General features: G+C 44.0%; 2 protein-coding genes across 10 annotated transcripts in view; one reads left to right on the top strand and one right to left on the bottom strand.

Moving 5' to 3' along the window:
• Nucleotides 1-26218, bottom strand: part of RECQL5 (RecQ like helicase 5) — a 39767-nt gene that overhangs the window by 11503 nt on the left and 2046 nt on the right. For all 6 annotated transcript variants that reach the window (XR_005107524.1, XM_037408266.1, XM_037408274.1 and 3 more), the window contains 5 exons: nt 23872-24390; nt 23081-23186; nt 22496-22607; nt 20126-20288; nt 19689-19771 (listed from right to left, as the gene is read on the bottom strand). Coding sequence is in view for 5 of the 6 variants with exons in the window: in XM_037408266.1 (XP_037264163.1) it covers nt 19689-19771; nt 20126-20288; nt 22496-22607; nt 23081-23186; nt 23872-24390 (983 nt within the window). In the remaining variant the exon portion in view is untranslated. The remainder of the gene's footprint in view (nt 1-19688; nt 19772-20125; nt 20289-22495; nt 22608-23080; nt 23187-23871; nt 24391-26218) is intronic.
• On the top strand, nt 1667-18012 carry SMIM5 (small integral membrane protein 5). 4 transcript variants are annotated; one of them, XM_037408325.1, is made up of 5 exons: nt 1667-1970; nt 8054-8205; nt 10334-10487; nt 11938-12262; nt 17184-18012. In XM_037408325.1, the coding sequence occupies exons 3-4, from the start codon at nt 10361-10363 to the stop codon at nt 12057-12059; spliced, it is 249 nt and encodes an 82-aa protein (XP_037264222.1). In that variant the 5' UTR covers nt 1667-1970; nt 8054-8205; nt 10334-10360; the 3' UTR covers nt 12060-12262; nt 17184-18012. The 4 variants fall into 4 exon arrangements, with proteins under 4 accessions (XP_037264222.1, XP_037264206.1, XP_037264215.1 ...); XM_037408309.1 differs by having other exon boundaries at nt 8057-8205; XM_037408318.1 differs by having other exon boundaries at nt 8057-8205; nt 17187-18012.

Here is a 26218-nt window from a genome sequence, read left to right on the forward strand (position 1 = left end):
AATATGCACCTGTATTATTTGCTTCCCCCACCCTTCAACAGGAGTTGGTATGAGCTGACCACTGGTCTTTAAAACGTCTAAACAACATCATTATTTCATTTGAGACATCCTGCCCTGATATGACATCATGGGATAGGACGAAGAGCAAATAACAATCAAGTTTATTAACTTGTTTTTGCCTGTGGCAATGCATTTCAGAAAAGTGCTAAACTGACCATGCCTGCACCATGCCTCCTGTTGGTACTCCTTGCTTTTGCACACCAGCTAAAACAGGAGCCCTATTCCTGCAATTAGGAGAAACAGATGCAGTCAGAGAAGCAAAGTCACATAACCTAAAAGACACTTTCTCTCTCCCAAAATACACCAGGAAAAAGCATTCCCTCATACGAGCCAAAGAAGGGTATGCTGCCTGAACTCCCAAATTACCAAACTCTGATTTAGTGTCTACTTAGATGTTAAATCTGTGCACAAAGTTTAAGCCAAGTGACTCTCTAAATTTTTTTAGAAGTGACAAATGAAGGGTCTCCTAATCAAGAGAGTCTGCTTTGTGAGGGACGGGAAACAGAACGGATGGTGAAAAGAACACCGTTATCTAAGCTATGCAGAAAGAAGCCTCCAAGTGAGGAAGTCCTGGCCGCAGGAGACAAGCTGATAAAGTGTGGCAATCCACAGAAAATTAGTTGGAAGTAGGACAAAAGTAATTGTGGTAATGGGAGATTGTGACCTATGATTCAAACAGCCCCCCCAAAAGAGGGCAAAGCCCCACTTGGGGAGCATGCGGCGTTAGTAAAACACTTCAGTAGTGCTATCTGAGGACGCGTACTAGTTTGCATTAGAAGCAAGAAACTTGGAACCAACCCTGCGCGTGAATGAATATGTAATGCACTACGAATGTGCAAGCACTCTGCTGTATAATATGTACCCTCGAGTAACTTGGTGTGCACGCCGGGCAGAGCAATCTGCTGTGCATCCAGCGCTGTAAATAAAGAGAATGCCGGCTTCTTAATGCTACATAGGTGTTAAAAAGTTTACTCCCAATATCCGTAACAGGTACACAGCCTCACCAGAAAAGCTCCCTGATACAAAAAATCCCCAAGCAAGTCTTGGAATAAAGCCAAGAAATGAAAGCATTAAAAAAAAAGGGAAAAATAATGTGAGGACAAATTAATTACATAGATGCCAGTTGCCGAACAAAAGCCATTTAATGAGCTTTGTCAAATAGAACAGCAAATTATGAGGCTGATGAGAAATTACCGTTTTGCACCTGTCTGAAGGACTGTATCCTTTGTAATATCATCTGAACTTCAGCAACACTTTGAGACAAGACACCGAGTGTCAGTTGTCCCCAGAACACGAGAAGCAAAAAGCACGGCATCAAGAGAGTAAATGCCTTGGCCAAGGGCATGGAGCAAATCCACTGCCCCCGCATCCCCCCTGCTCCCCTGGCAGTGGCAGACCGTGCTGCACTGTCCTTGCCATTTCTTGCTCTGCCCCTTCAAAGAACACAAGAGAAAAGCTCCTTCCCCGGGAGTCGGAAGAAAACTGGACAGCATAAAGAAAAGTGAATCGTTTTAACAACCCCCTAAACTATCGCAAAGAGGGAATTGATTCAAGTCTCCCTCCAGAAAAAAATCTGTCATTAAAAGGAAAAAAAAAAAGCCAAGACCTTGGTAGGAGGAGATGCCCAGAGGAAGCGAGTAACAAGTTGGGCGCTGCGGGGAGTTCGCCCAGCGGCTGCGGTGGCTCCTCTCGCCGCCGCCTCCGCTCTGGCACACGTGTAACACGAAACTTCCCATCGCCAGGACAACCAATAACAAAAAAAAATAAAAAGGCAGAGACAACAGCTGGCTGTCAGCAGCCCAGCAGAGAGGAGCCGAGCGAGGAGCCAGCCGCACGCCAGGATGAGGGGAGAGATGACGTGAAAGTTTCAGAAGCCCCAGCGGAGCCGAGGAGTTGGTGGCGCGGCGGGGGTAAGGCTGAGCTGTTGCTGCTGTTGGGTCATTCCGCTAGTCAGCAAGGAGCCGGGGCTTTTGTAGCTCTCTGTAGGGCGAACGGCAGGGTCAGCCACTGAGCAGAGCTTTGCTAGCCTGAATTTGTTTGCAAGGGACACTAAGGAGCGAAGGTGGCAAAAGAAAAGCTTCTAACAGGGCTGCGGGAAGCTGCGCCGCAGCCGTGCTAACAAAAGGAGCCAGCCTGAAATCTCGCCTTGCTTCACAGTTCGAGCAGGAGTAAGCAACTTCTTTGCCGATTAGAAAGGCTGGCTGCTCGGTTTTCTGGTGCCGTTTCGGAATGTGACGGCAGCTGATAAGCAGGTCTAGCACAGGGCATTCTGCACCGCCATGGCTCGATACATTAACACTTGGCACGGACAAGAGAGCGGGGCTGCTCCTCTGTGTGTGCCATTTGCGAGTAGCTGCCAGCACAGGCAAGCGCGTGTGAGACCGAGAGGGTGCCAGCCACAGCGTTTCTCCAGAGCTCCTCCCAGCCCGAGCTAAGTTTTAGCCCCCAAATCCCGAAGCAAACAGAGTTTAGAAAACAAACTCTGGTCGGGGAACTAGCATACCGTGCAAGTTAACCATCTGTGTCCAATAGAAATAAATGGAAAGATTTTACACAGCTTCTAACAAGAGCATTCAGAAAAAAAAAAAATAAATCAGCTAGTGTATCAGGCACAGATGCTGGTTTACTATTGAAAACAGCATGAGAAACCACAGCTCTGAGAGAACACACACATACATGGTCAATGGGTTACAGCAACAAGGCTGTCAGGTCTGAATGCAGTGAGAAGGGAAGGAAGAGGAAAAGGATCCCCCAAATACTTGAAATTAACAGAATCAGAGAATCATTTAGATTGGAAAAGACCTTTAAGATCATTGAGTCCAAGCCTTGGTTTTACACGGAGAGGTGTCCCCCAGCCTGTGCTCCCATCTCTGTTTTGCTGCTGTGTGGGGAAGGGGGCTGGCAAGGAGACTGACCATATAACCCCCCATTTTCTGCCAACTAAAGCCAATTACTCCGGAACTCTTGCAGCTCCTACTGCTGAGCTGGGGCCTCTTGCAGGAGGCGCGGGGGCACTCAGCTGTTTACAAACAGGTAGGGAGAGAGGGAAAAAGCCAATTCTCACAGAAAGATGTCTTCCTGATCCTACACATGCCTGTAGGGAGGAATGTTAAGGATCAGGTATTTCCACTTCTCTCCATTCCCATTAATGCGGAAGGGAGGGCAGGTCCTTCTGACCTACCTGTTGCACAAACACCAAATTGGAACTGCCTGTGTGAGATGTAGTAGTTAAGACCCAGGTGCCTCCAGACTAGCTCTAGGTTCAAAAGGGATGGAGGGAAGTTTCCACCCTGCTAATGGAGGGTCTCTGTAGGTTGATTGTTGCATTTAAGATGGTTTCTCAAATAAAGTATAGGAAAAACAAAGTTTAGGGGGCGGGGGGAAAGGAAGGAAGGAGGGAGGAGCGAGGGGAGAAGGGCAGGGGAGGGAGGGAAGTAGAGAAACATGCCAAGTTTTCCTCGCCAAAAGAAAATCTTAACGGGTTTGGCTGGGGGTTTGTCCAGCCGCAGCAGTGTTGTACATATGCGGGGGGTGGGGGGGTGGTAATAAGCAATATGAAACACATGTCTGGATAAAAGAAACAGAACATGGCTTGCGTTACAGCTGTCACGGTGGACAAGCCTCTTAGCCTGGCTGCAATGCAAAAGCAGTTATGGGAGTGGAGGTACAAAATAAACCAAGTTTGATAGAGCAGATCCCTCCTGGAACACAACGCCCTGACCCGCGGAGCCTGCAGCGGGGCAGGGACTGGAGGAGGCTGTACAGAGCTGGGTGAGCAGAGCAGCACCCACCGCTCGCCTCCGTGCAGGCTCTCACCACTGCCCTGCACAACCACAGCTGATACTGTGCCAAACAGCTTCTTCTGAGGAAGCAGCTGTTGTAGCCTTTAGTTTTGAGTTCCTACACCCAAGTGGCATCTCTACTAGGATTAGACCAGCATATTTCAAAAAACTCAAAAATGCATACCGTTTCTGAGACCTGTAGGTCTGAGACGAGTCAAGGACAGGGCACAGAGCTGGCTGAAAGAAGATGGAGGCGTTTCCAGCACTCTCAGGGCGCTCCGGCTGCCTTACCTCAAACACCAAAGTACTGATAGATCCCAGCATGTTTGTGAAGTAACTCTTTACAAGGATTTCACAGGCACACAGCTACCTCTCCCGTCAGCCTCCTGGGAAACAGTTATTTTGCTAATATTAGAGTAGACTTTCAGGCTAGCTTCAAGCATCAGCAACCCTAAAAAAAGTCCTCTTGTAGAACAGCTACAGGTTTATTTTTAAAATTGACCTTTTCTTTTCACTGGATAGCCCTGTGCTTTGGTTTCCCCACTTAAAATTGGGATGAGTAGCGAGGAATTACCTCATGGGGTTTTGGGGACTTATTTGTGGGATGGACTGGAGAGAACCAGGGTGTTCTGTAGAGGTGTGGAGACTCTCAGCTCAGTGCCCCACAGGTACCCCTGCTATTGCAGGGAATTCAGTGCCTTTTTACATTAATCTAATATTAGGTTGTAGGGGAGGGAAGGTACGTTTACGTTGCTGCCTCAAAACCAGTCTCCAAATAGTGGGTGGTGGAGATGACAGGGTATTCCAGCCAAATGGCTACCCAGTCAGGGCAGCTTTATAATCTGAAAGAATGTGTGGCCTTCTTTTCCAGACCAGCTGACAAAGTCAAAGCTTTTCTCCTATGACATTGAGCTGCAATTTACTAGTTTGGGTGTGTGCTGTTAAAAGCTGAATTCTCTTGATACTGGAAACTATTTTCATCTGCTTGGGAATGAATTATAGGTCTGTCTGGCTCCGTTTGCTCCTGTTTTAGGAAAAAAGGGCTTGTCTGTGAACTACAGTTAAAATTCACGTGGCTGATCAACTACAGTCATGGCAGCAAACACTGCATTAACAATGATGAGGGAAACCCATGCACTAATAATATAACTATATTTCTATAGCCCTTTTCATCTCAGAAGTACATTGCAACCTTTGAACAATAAACAATGGGACAGGAATTATTACATGTTCTGCCAAAATGCATCGAAACTGTAATGACACCTAGCAGCCCAGCACTGTTTTAGGACAGGAAACGTTGCTAGACCTTATCCATACAAAATCAGAAGCACATTTCAGGAACCAAGAACAAAGCTGGTAGGCTTAGAAACTGGCCAAGCCTTCATGTGTCTTAAGAAAGTGGCCAAATACAGTCAGAGTCTATTTTAAAGTTTTAGACCAGAATGAAAAGCATCCTCTCCCCTTCAGCTGCTCAGCACTCCCCTTCCACAAGGCTTGGGATTGCCTGCTAAAATTTCCTACCAAATAAGCTACCATAATCCCTACAGGCTTCCCATCCCTGTACAGTTCCAGCTACAATCAACCTGTTTGACTTGTCTGATTAAGAACAACACAAAGTATTTGCTTCTCCACAGCCGCAGTCTTGAGAAAAAAGATGAACATTGCAATGAGAACATTGCCCTGGCATTCATCTTGCTTGGGCACGTCAGGGAGGTCCTACTTTGTAAGGGTAATGGGCGCAGTGGAGGATATTGAACTTCTCTTTTCTGGGACTTGCTGCATTAGGACTAGAGGCACTGGCAGCTTCAGGGCACCAACAACAAATTCCTCCCTCCAAAGCTTCGTCTCCATTTTTAGATTACTATAGCAACAAACCTGCACAAGCAAAAATTCATGGAGGAAGCACTGTAAAACCAATGGATCGGGATGATGTCAAGAGAAATAAAGCCCTGTGGAGCATGGCTGGGTAAGAAGCAACCAAGAGCAGAACTCATGCTTTCATCTACTTTCAGCCTAAATGGGCTCAGTGACTAAGTGGAACAAGCAGACAGCAAGCAAAGGCCATTTCAGTTTGTAACTGCAACAAAACCAGGGACTCACTGTCTTTCTATCTAAAGATTTCAGAGCATGTTAGAGACTTGGACACACAACAATTAGGAAGCAAACCTCTGACAATGGTAACATGTTCTGCTGCTTTCCAGAGATGAAGTCACCCAACAGAGGGATGGGATGACTTATCCGAAGTCACACAGCCAGTAAGCATCACGGGCAGGCCAGGAAGACTGCCTGCATTTACTAACTTCCAGTCCTGGGGCTAAACCACAAGCTCAAATTCATGTTCTTTGCACCAAAATAGGCTGCTCAAATGCCACCAGGGCTACGACTAAACAAGTGTCTCATTCCTCAGCAGTAAGTTCAAGCTCACCCACTCCCTACAGTTCAGCTTTCGATGCACCTGCGTAGACACACAGATAGGATACAGCTTTCCAAACCAAAGACAGGCCAAAAAACCCCTATCAATTTACATCGATTTCAAAATTAAAGCAACTGGACTACCTTACAGCAGACAGAGGGATGTGGGACCCCACCTTGCATCGTCATCCCAAAGCTTTTTCTTGCTTGAAGCCTGGAAGCTACGACACACAGCCAGTTCACATAAGAAACCCTGACCAAGGCTTTTCTCTTGAATATCTAGATTGAGGCCTTTTAATGGCTTTGTTCTTAAAACAGTTGAGCGGCCAACTTCTTTGAGTGCTTCAGTATGACATAAGTCCATTAAAACAGTTCAGAGAGATAATTTCAGTGCTATTACAGCAATTCTCACAGTTTTACTTCAGTGGGCACGGCAAGATGAATCTTCATTAAAAACAAATACTAGCACTTTCTGGGAATCTAAATCTACAGAAGCCCTAAATGTAGGCCATGCTTCTTTGGTTTTAAAGGATCATCTAATCCCTGCAGCAGAGCAGCACCCCGGCAGATGTTAAGTGCTCCCCTGCACTATTACTGTGCTCTCTCTTTTCAACCAAGGCTAACAACTTATGGCACATGGCAGATTCAGTCTCCTTCTCTCAGAAACAAATAAAGCCAAATTAAGATATTTTTTTTTTATTCCCTACCCTGTCAAGCCTTGTAGTGTAGAGGAGGGCAGGAAGATTTGATGATCTAGCCCCACTGGCAACACTGGCTAGATGAGTTATTTTTTAAAGAACAGCCAGAAGAGGAAAGAGTTGAAACCACAAGTCTCAGGCTGCCACCCCACCCCAGCAGGAACTTCCAACTGCCTGTCACAAGACATTAGCATTGTGTTAATTTTCTTCTCTACACAGGTTTCTCATCTTGCCTCTTTTCACCCTATTTTCACATCATATGACCTCTAGCTACAGCTATGGAACAAAAGTTCATGACATCAGTCTGATGTGTTATGAAGACTATGTTGCACTGTGGTCATTCAGCATTTCTTCTGTAACAAGTTCCATCAGCTTTGCTGCCCTAACAGCCATGTCTCCTTTGCTCTGAAGGGTTCCCATTCTCAATGGATACAGTTTTGAGGAAGGACAGCGAGCAAGGAGAAATGCCAAATTGAAAAAAACACTGGTAGACAATTACGTTTGCTCCAAACCCCACAGAATCTGTGAGGTACTAACCTGGGTGGCTGTTCTAGGTTCTCGAACAGCACTCCGCTCTTAGAAGGTAAGCTGCCAGTTAAGACCTACAACCTCAAGTTTCAAATCTCTCAAGACTTGCCCATTTTAATAATAATCATTACAGTTACTGCCTCAACCAGATATCCTGCACCACATGGCCTTTACTACTATTGGTGACTGGGAGCTTACCTGAACACAGTATAATTAAAAAAAAAAAAGGGAATTAATCCTTAGAGCTCCACTCTGAAATTTCTAGGTAATGTCATCACTGTTGTGTTGAACATAAGGAAGATAAGGCAGATGCATAGGACAACTTATTTAAGTCACACAGCACTAACCTTACCCTTATGCTTATCTCTAGGATAAGATCTTGGTTCTGCTGAAATCAGTTGGAAAAAGACCACAGTCAAAACTAGTCCTGGCCAGACTTTACATCACAAGTAGAATGGAAGATACAAGTCCATGAACATAACTAGATTTCTTGGGAGAGTTCTACTTGGTTTTTGTGGGTTTTTTTTCTTCAAGAAGTGATTTATTCTTCACTCTTTTGCTGTGCTCCACAAGCAGGAAAGCAGGAATCCCAAAGCAGCGAGAGCCCTTGGAACCAGTGTGCAGCCAGAAGTGCAGTCAAGCGCAAAAACATTTGCTTCCTCACGGGAAGGTTGGAGACTGCACCACCAACATCAAACCTTGCCCCTGAAGAAGTTCAAACCAAGGTAAACAAGCAACATTCCTTGCAAACTTCAGAATAAAAACTCCTTCACTTAGCTGCAGATCAGGTACCACGAGCACAGGAATGTCCGTTACCGAGACAAGCTTTTATCATTTTAGATTAGGCACTTGCTAATCTACATGGAATTCTACAATCCTGATCAGTAATTTACACTGTATCCCCACACTTCAGGAGCCTGGCTCTTATACTTGCTGCTTCTGGTGCAGCCCAGGTTACAGCAGATTCCTTACTAGAAGAGCTGCTGGGCAGGCAGAAACACCTCCAAAGGGAACAAACTTTTTCAGAATGTTAGAGCCAGAAAGATTTATTTTTTTTAAAAAAAGGTTTTCTTCTAGAGCCAAGAACAGAAAACACAAATCACCTCTGCCTGCACCGCCATCTTTTGGAATAGAAACAAAACTGGAAACCTGCTGACACAGAATCCCACAGCACTGTGCAAAGGATAAAGCAAGCATTTCTGGAGCAGCTCACTTGGGGTGTGGGCAATCATCTGGAAAGAACTATTTAACCCTTAGTCTCAAAAGTGACCTTTTCAGCCTAAAAGGCCACAGCTATGCCTCCCTGCAAAACTGCACTGCGATCGTTCTGTAGATGTAGATTTTCTATCTACACCCATCCCTAGGAAACCAGCTGGTTCCGATTTTTATTCCTTAGCTTGGATTTAAAAGAACAAAGAAAACCCTTTTTGAATTGCATAAACATAGAAAATGTAATTTAACTTGGCACTGTAGTATTTAAGCCCAGCATGCAAAGAAACAGCCAAGGTCTTTCTGTCCTGTGTGTTTAGAAAAACGGAACCCCAAGCATCCATTTGTCTGAGTAACCAAACCAGTTGTGCAGTAATGAACTAGCTGGTTTATTCTGCAAGTAGTGTCTTGGTTACTTGGCTTTGCGTTATCACCAAGACTAGGATATTAAATTGCAGTGCTCAAGTCCCATAAAAGTGTTGACTATGACAACACACACAAGCTAATACATTCTGATATAATAAAGACCTAAGAGTTATAATCCATCCAAGTGTTGACCTGTCCCAACACTTGTTTTAGGTGAAACTGGGTATTTCTCAACAATATCCTATACCAGTTACTGAAGCAAAATTTGAACTTCCAGAGCTCTCATGCAAGCTTGATTATTGTAGTGCCTTCCAAAATCTTGCTCATGGGGCAAAAGAACAGCAAAAACTGGTGGCAAAACTGAAGCGCCTAACTTTGACTAGACTAATATTTTCAGTAACAACAGTTCCTGGTGATCACTTTCAGAGAATAAAGGAGGTGTAAGATGACCGAGCAGGGCAGGAGGGATCAGCTCCACAAGCGATGTATCTATCTCCCTGACAGATCCAGGGGCTTTTGCTTTGCTCATCACCAGCAGTGACAGGAGGACATCCACTGTTCAATTCATGTATTGCTCCATTCAAACAGACTGTGTCTTAAAAGAATAAAAAGCTACATTTAGCTTACCTTATAAACTTTGCATTCATCTGCAAGAACCTGAAAAGCATCCAGCTGTCCCCAGTGAACACAGACTTTAGGTCTTAATATCACCATTCAATAAAACTGGTTGATAAAACATTATTAATGGTATTGTAGTGAGGTTTTGAAGTAAGCACCTTCAGTTTTTGAAGGGGCTTTCTGTAGCTAAAAGTGCAAGAAGTCTTCAGGGGTGCCTACTCTATCCTAGTAAAAAAACCCTGAAAACTATGTACCACTGGAGTTTAGCATTTGGAATTCAAGTCAAGTCAGAACTGCATTTCCTTCTGGAAGGACAAGTTAGCACAACTGGGTAAAAAACCTACCAGCTTTCACTGGGTGAAAGCCAAGGGCAGGCACAGTCCAGTTCTAACTCTGTGCCTGCTGTAGTAAGTGTCCTTTTAGAAGAAGTACCATTTTGCCTTTACTCAACAGCGCAGCTGACAAAAGCACCCTTAAACCCAGATTTTGAAATTAAAACACAGAACACGTAGACAATTAACAGTCCTCCACCTTAGCTACTGGGAACAAGGACTGAGACCAGATAAACTTGTTTTCCTTGTGATCACCAGCTCTATAAGAAGGCTGGCAGCTTCCTAGCATTAGTCAGTGAAAACGTTTATTCTCTGTTTGGTTCTACAGCGTAAAGCCTGGAGAGGTTGAGCCAGAATGTCTTCTGAAGGCTTTCTGAAGGAAATGCAAACCATTGGTGAGAAGTTTCTCCTTAAGCTCCAGAGACTGCCCAAGGCTGACCCGGTGGAGATTGTGTCCTTTTGTGTGGTTCTTCTGTTTATTGGTGAGTTTATCAGTGGAGGCAAAGGGTGTCAGAATGTCTCTTTTCTTCTACCGGGGCAGCATGTTCCACAGTCTTTGTTGGTGGGTTGGTGGTGGTGGCAGTTGTGGAAAACTGTGGAAGGCTGTGGTCTGAGGCTTTAATTCCTATATAATTTTTTAATACACGGTGTGGATCTCCAATGCATGCAGAGCATGATAGGCAACAGTATAGCTTTCCCCAGAGCTCTCATATGTAAGCTTTAGTTTAAACAGCAGTATTTTAACCAACCCAGAGGTGTTGCAATGTTTTGATGCATAGGAGATGGTTTATGACAAATGGTATTAGGGTGTCTCACTGCCACAGAAGACACCGAAGAGTCTGAGACACTGAGTGTCATTCCTGTGCTTAGTTGAGTGGAAGCCAGTATGCTTCAGGTGAGCCTATTTACTCTCCTCTGTTAACAGCAAGATCCTTCCTGCTGCTCCGTGTGGGGATAACATGGAAGGAATAAGAAAAAGCTGCTTGATCAAGGGGGATGAGGCTTGTTTAGAAAATGGGAAAACAAGCAGGAAGGCAGGCCAGCCCTCCCCCCCACAAAGAGGTACACTTTGCTGGCAGCAAAACGGAAGGGTGTGTATCCAGCCTGGACACTCCTCCCTGGGCTGGAATTCAGAAAGACACACCTGCTGCTTTATAGTTTTCATACCCATAGCTGCTTCCCCACAGGTCGGGTAATCGGGCAGCCCAGCTCCAGGCTTTTAAGGAACACAGGAACAGAGACATGCATGTTCACACACTCTTAGGTGTTTTGCAGGATTAAACATGTCATCTGTTTCTATTCCAGATAAAGTAAAATATCCCTCCCAACACCAACCATTATGTCTAACATAGAATAACAGTAAGTCAGCCCACTGCTTTGCGGTATCTATGTGCAAAACCCCTCCATCTGAAGTATCTATTTTTTCAAGCTAAATACAGAAGAATGAGTAAAGCCAACCCAGTCACAAATATCTGTCCTCATTAAAGAGTACACTGCACACACTCTTCAGAAACATAACTGCCAGTTTGACTTGGCAAATCCTCTCAAGTTACTTCTGACACAACTATGGGTAGAGTTGGATCTTCATCTTTTCCAGGCACATAGCTCTACTTAGTTACTGCATGTCATCTCCAAGTAACAGCTCATTAGACAGGTAAAGATATACCCCCACATGGTTTGGTACATAGCTCTTAAGATCATTAAATATCCAGTACTGATTGTCTAGATTAAATGGATAACTAATACAAGGGAGCAGGAACTTAGGAGGAGGGAGGTGGGGATATGGGTGGGTGGGTGGGTGGGAATTAAAATTAGCAGGAAACCAGGCTTTGTTCATTCTGCTGCTCACCAAACAGTTTGGAGGAGACAAAGGGTTACTCTGCAGTGATTGCTCCTATATCATGAAGCAATACCCTTTGCTTCTCTTTCCAGTTACTGTTCTGGTGCTCATGATCATTGCTTGCAGCTGCTGCTGCTACAGCTGTTGTAGCTGCGACGGACGTCCTGACCACAGACGAAGGAAGATCCAAGTCCGTCCAGTTGCCCATTCATGAAACGCAACAAGAGGTGAACAACCTGCTATCAAGGATGTGCATGGACATCATGATTCAGTCCTATGGGAATGACTTTCTACACTAGCTCCCTGAAAATGGCAATAACAATATTAATTAATATGACTCAGAGGACCAGAAATCACAGTATGGAATTCCTTATTTCTGTGACAGCCACTACTGGGCTCCATGGTGTGACCAGAAAGGTAATGCTACTTTACCATCACTGTCTTCCTCTTCTGGGGTGGGGTGGGGTGCACAGACACGTGCTGCTGAGAAAACAGACACGCTTTCCCAATGACAGCCCTGCAGCTGGGCCAGCCAAGGACTCCCTTTGTGAGCACGGAGCCAGGAGCCATGCACCACAGCAGAGAACGCATACACTGCCACATGCTAGGCACTCTCTTCCCAGTGCTAATCCAGATGGATGGTGCTGGGCGCTAGCAAAAGCCACTGACGTCACCAGGGGGTCCACATGCTCAGTACACCTTGGTTCAAGCCCAAACCTGCTCTCTCAAAAGCCACCTGCAACAGACACGTTTAGCTGAGATGTCTGCTGAAAGCAACAAGTCACGGACCTTCTGATCCAGACATGCCAGCTGAGGCTCCAAGTACAGCTTGCAACAAATGCTCCCTGCTTTATTTCAGCAGTGTTACAATGACGTGAAATTGTCAAAGAGAAAAATCACATCGTGTGCAATACCACCCTTTGTAAACAGAAAGATGAAGGCGAAAGGGAAAAACTCACTAATATTACAGCTTGATTTATCATTGTGCTGCTAAACGTGCTCCCTCCCCGCCTCCTGCATGGTTCTGCTCGTTGTAGGTGAATCGTTCTTACAGAGCATGGGAAGTTATGGGAGATGGACAAATCCCTGTCCTTACTTGAGGGACCTGTGTGCCTGACTCCCTGCACTGTGTGCAGTTTATTTTAGTGGACATAAACATTATGCCTAAGGTATGTTTAATAGCATACACAAAGGCATTTCAGAGGAGTGACACAGAGTATGGTAACTGCCACTTCAGGGTATACATGCAGCAGCTGACAACGGGCATTGTGGCAAAGCAGAGCCAAGAACGGGCTGTATGGCTGAAGTTAACAAGTGCAAATAAATCCCCTTTTCATGCTGCAGTCGCTGTGTATGTTTGGTTTACACTTCAGTGAACTTCAGAAGGGGATTTATGTAAGTAAAAGGCTATGGCACAGGCCATGACTTTCATAACTGGGACAGCTAAATAGAAGACCATCGTACTGCGCTTAACTCTGTAAGCCTCAAATGTGAAAACAGCCACCTTTATGAGAATGTATAAAGAATTACATGCATATAGCTAAGTCATCTTCTACCTTTGTATTCCAGTTTCTAAGTGTAGAGTCAAAGGGGTTACACACGTATATACCAGAGCCAACATCTAGCTAGAGAGAAAAGAATCATCAAGTCTTAACAGTGGGCTTTTAAATATTCTTCACACTTCAGAAGGGGCAAAAAAAAAAGGAAAACTTTTTAAAGAAGCCTCTTTTCTCTGATGCCTGCACCCACATTCCTAAAAAAGCACATTGCATCAGTAGCTTCTCAAGTATTTAATACACTTTCAATTTTTCAAAGACACTAGATCTAGGTTTTTTGCATTTTTGTACTGCTGTACTTTGGAATGTATCTGCAGCCAGTGACATAGAGAATAGTCTAAAAATAATTTTAAAATAAGTTCCTCAAACTACCAATGTTACTTATAAAATCATAAAAAGAAAAACTTTCCAGCAGCAGAAGAGGATGCTCCTTAGAAAGCAAATATTTGAGCCCCTGCCTCAAATATTTGAGAGAACTGTCAACAGAAGCTACTGCATGCACGGTTAGGCTAAGACTAACAAAGCACTGCCCTTCATGATACGGTCCCAAAGCTTTCACTCCCGACCGGTATGTTAGTGTAGGTTAAGTTCAAGCGTGGCATCAATTTACTCTAACCAACATTCAGAGATGCAGCACGCTAACCCTTCTGTCAGATATGTCTTTGCTCATTTCGGTTACACATCAACAAGTGGCAATCAAGGTGACACATAGGAAGTCTCAGAACCTCTTTTGCAGGAGACAGACTCAGCAAATGTTTCTGTATCTAAATTAAGTCACGAGACCTGTGGAAGAACAGAGCTTACTTTCTTTTCCTAGCTTGTGCTAGACAGTGCCAGCTACAGGAATTAACAGAATCCCATTGAAAAATGCTTCAGCAGCATGGAACCAGTCTGCGCTAATGGTCAGGAGGAAGCTCAGCAGGCTGGAAACATACCAACGACTGACAGGTTGATGTCACTAGGAACAAGCTGCCAGCCCTTATCTCAACAGAAAACGCTACAAATACACGTTTCCCAGTGGTGTTAGAAGTTAAACCACTGACAGATACCAGCTAGGGGGACAAGAGAAATGGCTCGTCTTATCTCTGTCACTTTAAGTTCCTGAATTAGAAACAAAGAATAAAAAGAGAAGGAGAGAAAACCAAGCAATTCTCTAGAGAATTCAGGTGGTTTTCCAGAGGAGCCACCATGTAGAGGAGAGGCCCCTGGACCAATTTCTACATACTTGCCTGGGCCTCGCAGGCCTGATGTTCTGCTTTGTAATGTTTTGTACCATTGCACTCAGCTGGACTGTTCCTCTACGTGGTATTTAGATATGCCAACTGCTTGCCTGGGCTGGTGGGGTCTGCTGCCTTCTTGCATGCAAGAGATCAGGTTGACCTGAAAGATGCCCAGCAAATCCCAAGCTTACTGCAGCCCTTCAGTTTCTGTTGACTAGAAACATTCCAGTCTCTGGGTCCCTGCTCACGACTCACACAAAACCTTTTGTGTTTTAGGCTTCAATCATTACCTGCATAAAGGGACCTGGAATGCCCTAAGCACTAGTGAGGATGGATCCTCCCTGTTTCAAAAAGCAGAGGGAGATTCAGAAGAGCACAGACTAAGGCGAGACTGCTTCAAACACAGCAACTTCTGTACATGTTGTGAAAGCCTGAGTGAGCCTAGAAAGAATTGCAAGGGAATAATTACGTCAGTCCTGATGATCAAGTGTTAAAATAGTTTCTTTCCCTGAGGAACCTAAAAGAGACAGTGAGGCCAGCCTCTCCAGCAGAAGTGGTTGAAGTTCTACTGATGACTTAATGGAATAGCTTCTATTCTGTAACATCATCCCTCTGGTTTCAAAGTGATTTGCTTGGCTTGTGAAAAACAAGTTTCCTTTTACACAGATGCAGTCTTATATACCACACTCTTCTCTTCCTTCCCTCCCGCCAGCACAATCCCTCTGGTCTTCTGTCAGAAAAGCAATAGGGAGTCAGTTTTATTGCAACTAACAGCAGTGCAAGGCTCTGTAATGAGTTTATCCAACTAAATTGTCATGATAAATTTTGGACTGGATGGCAGTCTTGTTCACAGTCTCATTTTAGATATGGCAGTCACCTAATGGAGCATACAATACAGATCCAGTCACAATCCAGGAAACAAAGCCCTCTTCCCTCCATCACAATCTGAAGCCTTCCCCAGTCAGAGGACAAACTGGACCTTTACAAGCACTGGAACAGGTGTGTGAGTGCATAAAGCCATAGAAAAGAAAAAATGTCCAAGTGACAGCTGAACTAGGTCTTTTTAACTGAGCTCAAGGTGTTTGATTAGATTAGCCACACCTTTGCAGTAAAGTAATTTGTTAATCATTTACTGCAGTACAAATAGGCAACCTCCATGCTAGCTTTACAAGTCTCCAGGTGCAGTAAGGGGGTCCCTCACCACAGGTCAAGATCTCTTGGAGAAGGTGCAGAGGGGGCACCAGAAGGAATACCTACTACAAACACAACAGCTTCAGGTATTTATAAAACTGCATATAGCGGTCCTAATTCAGGAGATTAACTGTGTTTAGCAGAAGAGACAGGGACTTTCTAGGGTGTACAGTCTTTGGGTCTGCAGAATTACTGTCTAGGGTGCCTCCTTTTTAAAGGCAAAGGCAGCTATCCAGAACAGCTTTCATGTATTGTACGCCTGCTGGTTAGCAACTGGGCATGGTGGTCTGCCATCATTCCAGAAAACAAAGCATGAAGTGAATATATTTGGCTGCTGAGAAAAAACCAAAAACTTCAGCAAACTAAGTGTGAGCTTGTGCTTCTAGGCAAACGTGACTTGCTGAGGATGAAACACATTTTACATGACTAATCCCCTTCCTTACAGTATTAAGGGCATGGACATAAGGGGCAGCAAGTCAAACAAATTTTCAAAAATAACAAAGATATTTTATTGTATTATGTCCACACAGTCATATTTGTGAGCGTATGAGAAATAATCCATCCTTTCCCTTGAGAAGCAAGGAAGCTTTACTAAAACCACAAGATGCTTGCCAAGAGATGCTGGATGTTCTTTAGAAAGCTGATAGCCAAGTCATTATGCAAAGTATCAGTAAAAAAGCAAGTGCATAGAACCCACTGAAATCCCAGTTTAAGTTATTGCTGGACTTAAATGCTTCATGGGAGAAAAACTTATGCTTCTATTGCAGAGTAACAGAAAGCGTTACTAAAGCAAACTCCATTAATGGCAAACCTCTTTTACATAACTAGACTATTCTAAGCCCTACAGGAGCAACAAGATGTACATGAAGATCTTTGCTTATTATTGGTGGGGTTGTTTGTTTTTAGGTGTTCATTTAACCTCCAGCATGTTCTCAGAGTTGAAGTCCCCAACTCCCTTTTAGAGATCTTTCCAATGGTATCAAGCAAATTCTCCCAATCAACACTTGTCTTTCATGTACTGGCTGTACAGTTGACAGATGAAGGGTTCATACTGAACATGCTGGGAGAGATGCTATATTACATTATTAAAAATATTTATAAACTATGATTAAAATAAATTTCAACTGCCAAAGTCTGGTAAAGCCAGAAGCTTTCCTCTTTATAACTCTGTAAATCTCATTGTGAAACTGGCCTCAGCTGTCTTTTTTTCTTCTGATTTATGCTCCCACTTCTGTGAAGGGTGACTCTCCCTTTTGGAAGGGGGATGCATGCAGGCACAGACAGCTTGTGTGCCTATGCTGGTTTTGGGATTGTGGCTCAGAGCACAGAGGGGATACACCAACATCTAATATTGTTCTTGTCTGCCTCCAGCAGGGCGGAAGCCAGCATGTCATCAGTGCGAGAGGCATCCTCAGTTATGGAAGACCTAAAGAGACTGATTGTAATAAGTGACTGGGCTCTTGGAGGGCTAGTGGTGATTGCCACTTTCTGTCTCGTTTTTGTTGCTCTCCTCCTGTTTGCTGCCATCTTTGGTTGCTGCTCATCTCCAGGGCACAGAGCAGTGCATAAACAGCAAAGATGAGATGCAGTAATTGGAGCCTTACAGCTAAGCAAGGATCAGCCCAGCTACAACCTGATTGTGTTGTTCATAGAAAGCTTTCTCATCTTCTCTCCCCGAGTGGTTATTTCTCCCCATGCAACTTCCCTGCATCAAGAGCAAAGCACCAATGCCAGCAAGTTGTTCTGCAAGCCCACAGCAAACCCAATACGTAAGGCTATCTGTATTCAGGAACTGCGTAACTAGCCAAATACCAGTTAACTCACCTCCACCTGATTTTCATCCTTCAAGCAAAACCACCAGTTAGAGGTGGCAAATGGTCAACCACCACCTAAAGCTGATAAAGATGTCTTCTGCTGCTACAGTTACATGGGTTTTTTCCATCTTGCAAATGGGCAACAGGAAACTCTGACCCGCTAAACTTCTATCTAAGCCCACTCTCTAAAAGCAGTTTATACCATTGTTCTCCTGTCATACTTGGACAATAGCCTAAATATACTATGCAAAAACTTGCCTGCCAGTATACAAGTCTGTCTTTATTTGTTCTTATTTAGAACCTTGCAAGGTCAGAGTTTCAGGTTTGCTTTCACTGTTTGGATAGTGAATAGAACTGTATTAATTCAAAATGTAAAAAAAAAAAACCAGAACATGGTGTTCCTTTACCTAGCATCTTAGTCCCCTGCAGTTATGAGCAGGGAAGCCAGGCAGCAGTGCTGCAATATGTGACTCTGGGGATGCATGTGGCATGTTATGCAGTAGGAAGGATGAACCAAGCTGGGGCAGGGAAAAAGAAGCATGGGATATGTGATTACTAATTAGGTCAGTGATATTCCTTTACAGAAATCTCTCTTTTATACATCCAGTGAAATCTTATTTCTATTAGTATTCATATGAGCAAAGGAGAATGTTTTTCTCTCTGTCTTTGCTTAGTTATTGCCTCAGTGTTGCACTGCAAGTCTGGAGAAGGTCCTCACTTCAGAGAGCAGTCAGGCTCTTTACAGCAAGATGGCTAACGTGGAGCCTAACTCATGCCCTCACTGGGACACCAGCCTGGAATGTCCTGTGACTGCTTCTGGCTTGTGCAAGGTTAGTTCAGTGATCCCAGTCCAGTTTGTATGGCATTAGTGAAAATTCCAAGAAATTACTGTTATGACTAACTCTACTGATAATCACCTTAAGAATCAAGAAGAAATAAATACCAAGATAAGGTTTTCTGAGGTTAGCATCTAACCAGATAGATACAGCTGCCTCTCAGATTGTACAAAACCCAGACACAAACAGCCATCTGGCCACTCTTGCTGTAAGCTGGTAATGTACCAGAAGAAGCAGAGCTCCTTAGTCAAGTGCATCAAACTGTTGTAGTAAGAAGCCTCCTAGTAGCTACTTCCCAGAATCACCTTGACTTTGGGCAAAAAAAGTGCTCCAGCACTCAGTGTTGTGCCATACTTCAGTACAAGCAAGACTTTCCCAGAGCAACCCCATAAAACCAGGATTTGTTTACCAAACATGACTACAAGAGAGAACATGCTCACCAAGGGCTTCAGAAAAGAAGCACATTACATTTGCACTGAAAAGGTTGTCCTAGACGCAGGTGTGAAAAATGAAACAAGATGCAGACTTGAAAGCAAGACACATGTTGACCATTTTCAGTTAGTGAACATGTACTACTCTCTTACTGGCGCAAAATTATGGCTTTGATGTCTTATCCAGCATAGAATAGCAATTAGTAAGCTGTAATTGTACAAGTCATGAACTAAACCTGAACAATGCACATTGTGGTTGCTAGTCTGCATTTAGATTGGACACATCCATAATTTGGGCCTGTGTCTGAAACATTCTAAGCACCATCAGGTCCTTCTAAGGTCAGCAAGAATCATCAATATCTAGTACTTTGTAGAGTGGAGCCCCTGAGATTTAGAGAAACATTGAAACTAAATGCTCCCATCCCATGCTGATTAGGCTGTCTCCTTAGAAGAGGGATTACGTAGTGAAGAGGCAGGAGGCAAAACAAAAGCAAATGCAACTAAAGCAACCCATCATCAAAGACAGAACATAGTAAAACTCATAGCCACAGGAGTTGTAGTTTAAAATCACTGTGTCACTCGGTCAGGTTCCAAGACCAACATCTCAGTTAACTCAGAGGTAGGAGTGAGTGAGAGATGTCTTTGGGACACCTTCCTCAGTCCAGACATCAAAGTATCATGCAACTCATTCAGTATTTTCTTTTTCCTGAACATCCAAGATCTCAGCCATAACAGTGTCTTGGACAGGGCATGGTTTCCCCAACATTAAACAGTGTTTGAAAGAAATGCACTCACCCCAGCTCCTCACAGAAGTTCACAATGGCGTCAAAAGCTGTCATCACAGATTTGTCAGATTCTTTTAAGGTGCCTTTTTTTTCCTGAAAGTAGACAGGGACAAGAATTATAGTCTTCAATTTAAATATAAGCAGATAGAGTAACTCTAGCAATGACCAAATCCAACCCTTCTGATCAATATGGCAAACAGGCACAGACAGCACCCTGTCTCTGCTCCAGACTTCAGCTCACCCATGACTCTCTAACAGAGCTGGAGCTGGCAGCCCTTTCCCTTCCTGCTTCATCCTCTTCTGCTGTGCCTTGAAACAGGGCTATGGACAGCTCTAGACCCAGAAAAACTCATGTCATCTTCGCATATTCAGAGGTTACTGCAGGTAAATCAGATCAGAGCAAAGGCAGCACATCTAGGTATGTGGATACTATTCTGCAGATCTTACCTGGATGTTAGAGAGCTCCTTCTTAATCAGGAAGCTGACTTGATCCCGGTCATTCCTGGAGTAATAGAGGCGGCAGCGGGATGGCTTCCCATCTCTCCCAGCTCTGCCGGACTCTTGGTAATACCCAGCCATTGACTTAGCAATATTCCAATGGGCAACAAATCTGCATGGGGTAAGACAACAGGAAACATAGAGCTCCAGGTTTCTCAGATCGCTGCATACACAATTGTGTTGTCTGTGAACACCAACAACAGTAAAAAATAGGGCAGCAAAAGCATAAAAGACAGAGGATTTAGCAGAGCAAAGAATTTTGCACAGAGATTTAAGTCCTTTTAAGACACGAGATGCAAGGAAAGCAGCAGAGTGGTAAGAAAATAAATGCACCTGAACAACATGTGAGGAGTATATCACTCTGAATGGATGGAAAAAAATGGGCACATGAATATCCTAAATGTGCATACAGCTGTGCAGCTATGAAGACTGAGAATAAGGACATTCATTCAAGGAGTTTGGAAGATTTTACTATAAAATACAGCATTAATAAAAAAAAGTCCTATTTATTTTGTGGAACACAATTTGAACATTACAGCACACATTATGAAAGACACTATTTTAAAAAGACACTTCTTTGCCAACAAAGTCTGCGTGGGAAATTCTGTCTCACCAAGCTCGCTTGTAGATGAGGACACCCTTCCGAGCCAGCAAATATGACTATAGAATCATTATTAAGCTTTATGTAATCTCTGAAGGAAGGTTTTCAACACTCCAATGCCAGACCACTTTAAACCTGCTTGTACCTGACTATTCAGCAGTTCAGCTGATAGCTGTGTTGAGAGGATTTTACAGTACAGTAACACTGCCAATATTTTACATACCAGTCTGCCTCAAAACCAGCATGTCTGAGAGGCATATGATGCATATGGGTGTGGAAAAAGATTAAATAACAAAAGCAGGCAACCATTTTTCTTCACACACAAACACTCCAAGAACAGGCCAGGCAGGAAGCATCTACACATTTAATCACCACCAGGAAGTCTACTGAATGAATTGATAAATATTCTCAAGCAAAACCGAATTAACAGTGGAGAGGAGCAGATTCCATCAGAAAGAGAGACAACGCCTCTGTTTTTCCTCCTATCCAGAAAAGTCACCTCTAGAAGTTGTCATGCCTGATCTTACTTGATAACATATGCATAAATACTTGGAATTCTGCTGCATAAAGCAAAGGCTAAGCAGCAGTACCTTGTTGCCTTGGCTTGGATATAATGTCCTTTTAAACTATTTAAAAACATACTGTAAAGAGGAATTTTAACTCCACTGGAAACTAACCAGATTACAAGCATGTTTCAGCTATATTTCACTTTCAGTCAGCCCACTGCATTTGAGTTAATCTTTGCGTTTTTGAATGACCACTGTACTGCACAGGGCAGAGTGGCTTAATTAATTAATGCATGCTACTATCCTAGCAGACTCCTCAGTTCTCTGTTGGGTAGCATGCATCAAGCAGTAAAATAGGCTGTCTCTGCTATGAGGTCCTGTTATGTGGCAGCACAGTGACACAGACAGAAGCATGGCACAGCTGTGAACTCATGGTTGTCTCAGTGATGCCCTGCCCCCCTCCCACAGTGTTCACAGCAATTGCTTTATGCAGATTTTAGAGTGAAGATCAGGTCTGTGTGGGGTGCTGTGTGAGCTGTACCCGAGTTACCCCTCTACTAAGTGATCACAGTTCACAATACTAACTCAGCACAGCTATACTGCTATGCAAGAATTCTAACAACACAGAGCAATTACGGTGACAGAAGTCCCAGAGGAACAGCAACTGAAACCATCTGGAAAGTTTCAGTCCTTGGACTATAGCTGTATTTTTTTTATACGGTTATTGCCATTCGTGAACTGCTGTTTTTTTCCCCCATTGCATTGCAAAAGGAGATCTCTAAAAAAAGCTGGCTCTGACTATTTTAGTCAAGGGTATATGAATAATTTTAGGTGCAGATTTTCTTCCCACCGCTTTTTAACAGCAACTATTACACTAAGAGAAGTGAAAGGGACAGCTGTGATTGCATTGAGATGGCTCTTTTTGAAACCCTAGAGGGTGTGGCAAAACCCAAGCATTCCTCCCATTTTCTTGGTTTTGAAGATGACTGGCAAAGAGGAGCTCTGGTGCCTCATTTTTAATTTCTTTACAAAACCCTTCCAGGTTTGTTTTTGCTGCTTCTAAGCTAAAAACCCTCCAGCTCTGTTTTTGTGGGTTTTACCAAGTGTTCATCAGGCATCTGAATCAGATGTATCAGGTGACAGCGAGACTGAGGCTTTCCCTTCCCACTGCTCAGGTTTCAGTCTCCGGTGGCGCAAAACACTCACACACACCTGACATTTGCTTTGTCTACTCCCATTCCAAAACTGATGGTTGCAACAATAACAGGAATCTTCTCCTCCATCCATTCATTCTGGACTGAAGTCCTGTCAGCTGCCTTGAGTCCTGGGAAGGGAAAAAGAAGGAAAAAACAAGAAAAAAATTAAAAAGGAAAAAGAAAAGAAAAAAAGTAACAAGAGGATTTTCTTCCTCCTCCATTCCCCCACTTTGAGCCAACCCCCTCACTAAAAGTGACTGGTGTACACACTCCTCTTTGCCCATGTTTAAACTGGCTTGCGATCAAGCAGAAGTCAGCAGCTGCTGTTTCTATTCCAAAGAGAAAAATTCAGTTCCCTCCTGGGATAAAAGCAGTTATATTTAGGCCGTACAAGATCCAACAAAACCAACAGTTCTGGAGCAAAGGGAATACCATTCCATTGAAGGCTCTGCGCTTACCTCACAGACCTGACATGTGAGCATCAGAGACACTGCAGACCATGCCTACAAAGCTGTTTTCTAGGTAGCCCCAACCCAGGCCTTAAAGGTGGTACAGTTCAGTTCTACCAGCTACTGAGAGATGCAGATGGAGCTTCCAGTACCTGCGTGATATGCCTTGGCTTTCACTCCTCGGTAGCTCAATTCAATAGCCAGCTGGTCACACACATCCCTCATCCTGCAGTACACAATGCCACAGCCAGAGTACACCTGGGCAGACAGGAGAGAAAGTCCATGATGCTGTCTGAAGCCAGACAACAAAGCTGCAGTCATTAGCATGGTGGGGACAGGAGGGATGCCTAAAGATCATGTCTTCTACAAGCCAGTTCCCCGACAATTGAAAGATACGTCCTACAAGGCCCAACATCCACCAACTACAGTCCCCCAGTCCTCTCCCAGTGAACACAAGGCAAGACGCAGTCTCCCTCTGCCATACAAATAAACTCAGGTGCACAGGCTGTAACTGAGTTCCTGAGAGTTATGTTGGGAATTAGTGTTAGAGCAGGAAAGTCAACACAACACTTCCAAATGCTTCTGTTCATCCTCACCATGCTAGACGAACAGAACACAATCCATCCAATGATAACCTGGCACATGACAAACCAAGACAGAAGTGCTAGTCACATGTTCCTCCTAATCAATTTTCTTTTAGACCAACCCCTTCCTGAGGGCACCTCTGAAAGGAATGCAGCCTTCACATTCTACCCGTTTTAAAGGAACTAAAAAACATATGTGAGCACTTTTAGAGGAACTAGAAAATATACAAGCTTTCCTTCCAGAGACTTCCTCCTTCCCTGCCACAGACTGGTCAGGGCCATACCAACCACTGGGAGGTCAGTGACCATTAAGGTAGCCTTTGTTCCGTTTAGCTTTCTTCCTTAAATGTAAAACCTACCCCAGTGGTATCCTTCACTTCAAGCGCCTTCAGACAGAAATCCTTCAAGTTGGTGTATGGATCAGTCAAGAGCTCTTTGAACTGCACATCATAGAACAAGTTAGATCTGAAGCAAGGAGTCTTAAATGTAGAAAGCGGCTGCTTTAGCTTGAGCGCTGCCACAATGTCCTCCTGGACCTCCTTGGTGGCAGTGGCAGTCAAAGCAACGCAGGGCGTATTGGGTATGCGAGTGCGCAAGGTGCCCAGCCGTAGGTAGTCAGGTCGGAAATCGTGTCCCCACTGGGAAACACAGTGCGCTTCATCGATTATCAGGTAGGACAAGAGGTTTCGGGACAGCAGAGAGTTCAGCGTAGGTTGGAAGGAAGAGGCGGCTGCCATCTCTGGGGTGATGTACAGGAGCTTTACTTGGGGCTTCTCACTTGCTAAGTCAGCCAGGATGGTCTTCTTTTCCTGGGCAGAAAGCTTGGAGTTCAGAGAGCAGGCTTTGATTTTCAGAGCCAGCAAGTGATCCACTTGATCCTAGAGCAAACACAAAATTAAATGAAAAGGAAAGGAAATAAAAGAAAGTCACCACCACCAAGAAAGGCTACTAGGGAGATCCAGGTGAGGCCCCAACTTGCACCTCCAGGACTGCGTCTCAGCACAACATATACCTACAGTCTGGGTATTTACATCTTCAACTCTAGATGTTGTTATTTTCGACTGTGAGCATATCTGTCCAGCTCTTGCACCCAACTTCATTTTTGTGCATCCATTCACTTTAGGACAGTCTTTTTGCTGCTAGGGAACACCAGCAGGGATCTGTGCAAAATAACTTTTTGTAGCCACAGTGAGCTGAAACAACCCACCAATGCATCTCAGTATTTATGCTATCAAGTTGTCACAGATGGAAAATGAATACTACCACCCAACAGCAGCAAAGTGCATTTCATTCCAAAATAATTAAAGGATGTTATAAACACAGCTGAGATAGGATGAAATACAAGGGTCATGCAAATCACCACCGCAAAAGAACCAAGTCTGGATGAGAATGATGCCATGAAAACCAAGAAGAAAACACAGCATCATATCCAGATGAACACTGAACGAACCAATTCACCTCCCTATGCCTACACACAGCTGTTCACTTGCACTTGACTAGCATATAACTTTTCGGAAGATATGAATAGTTCTGAGAAACAGATGTAATTATTTCACTCAATATCTGGTTTCAATGATTGATTTAATACCCACTGTTTTAATTCACGAAGTCAACTCTCAACCTTCCCTACAATAAACTACACAGACCAAGTTCTTCAAGTTCAGCTACAATGAAATACACCACGATCATTCCAGGCATAGCCACCCCGTCTCAGGGCTTGATGAGAAGACCTCTGAAGGTTCACTCCAGCTCTGTTTCCTAGGACTCACTGAGCCCATTCTCAACCTATTTGTAACTCTGACACATTCTGCTTCACCTCCAAATCTTACTGATGGTAATTCTTTGTAACTTCCATTTCACTGATAAAACATTGTCTGTGCTGGAGCTTAATCAGAAATCCTCACACTTGGAAAATAATCACTATTTAGAACACCTTCCTGAGATGTATTACCATGCCTGCTCTTAACTGTTAACACATATTACATTGAGACTGTAAAGGAGTTAAAAATCCACAAAACCCAAAACCCGAAACAGCAGTCTACAACACCAGATACCATGCAGTGCTAATCAAATGCTTTACAGAAGTCTAAGCAATGCTACAGCTGCTCTTACAGGGAAGTGTTTCTCCCAACAGGTGATGAAACATTAGAAAAGGCAAAGTACAGAAAAAAAAGTCTCACAGATGAAAGCTCAGGGAGCAGGTCTGCTAAACCAGCTTCTTCCCATGACAGAAAGACTGACTGCAACAAAAAGACATTCTGATGCAGCACAAATTATGCCTTTGAAGGCAACTTCATCACTCCGGCAGTTATTACTCTATAGGTAAAATGGCAGGTTTATTCTGGGGAAAGATCCAGTATGTTCTGTTTAAGGTACTCTGCTTTGTTGCCTCTGTATAGCACGCTGGAGGTAAGAGACAACTGCAGTACCTGGAGAAAGGCTCAGTTATAAAAACCGCAAGGTTAATTGTTAAAGAAGGAAAACATCCTTTTAGAGAACTGCATAGCATCCTACCAGACTTACTCTGCTCTGCAGCTAACTGCAGTCTCTTCACCTATCACCAGGGTAGGAAAAACACATGGAGACATCAAGAGAATCCAGAGGCAGGCCAACAGCAGAGACTCGTGGACAGAAAAACAAGAGGCAGCTGTGTCTCCAGAGTCTCCCAACCCCCTTCACTGACTGCTTTTCCACAGCCAACAGGAG

The sequence above is a fragment of the Falco rusticolus genome, chromosome 1 (assembly GCF_015220075.1).
Source record: "Falco rusticolus isolate bFalRus1 chromosome 1, bFalRus1.pri, whole genome shotgun sequence".
In the NCBI taxonomy this organism is placed as follows: domain Eukaryota; kingdom Metazoa; phylum Chordata; class Aves; order Falconiformes; family Falconidae; genus Falco; species Falco rusticolus.

What these genes read in the sequence shown, in the direction of transcription:
- SMIM5 (XM_037408325.1), top strand. Translation starts at nt 10,361, where the DNA reads ATGTCTTCTGAAGGCTTTCTGAAGGAAATGCAAACCATTGGTGAGAAG. An exon ending in TGTGGTTCTTCTGTTTATTG is followed by an intron (nt 10,488 to 11,937) that starts GTGAGTTTATCA and finishes TTCTCTTTCCAG; the next exon opens with TTACTGTTCTGGTGCTCATG.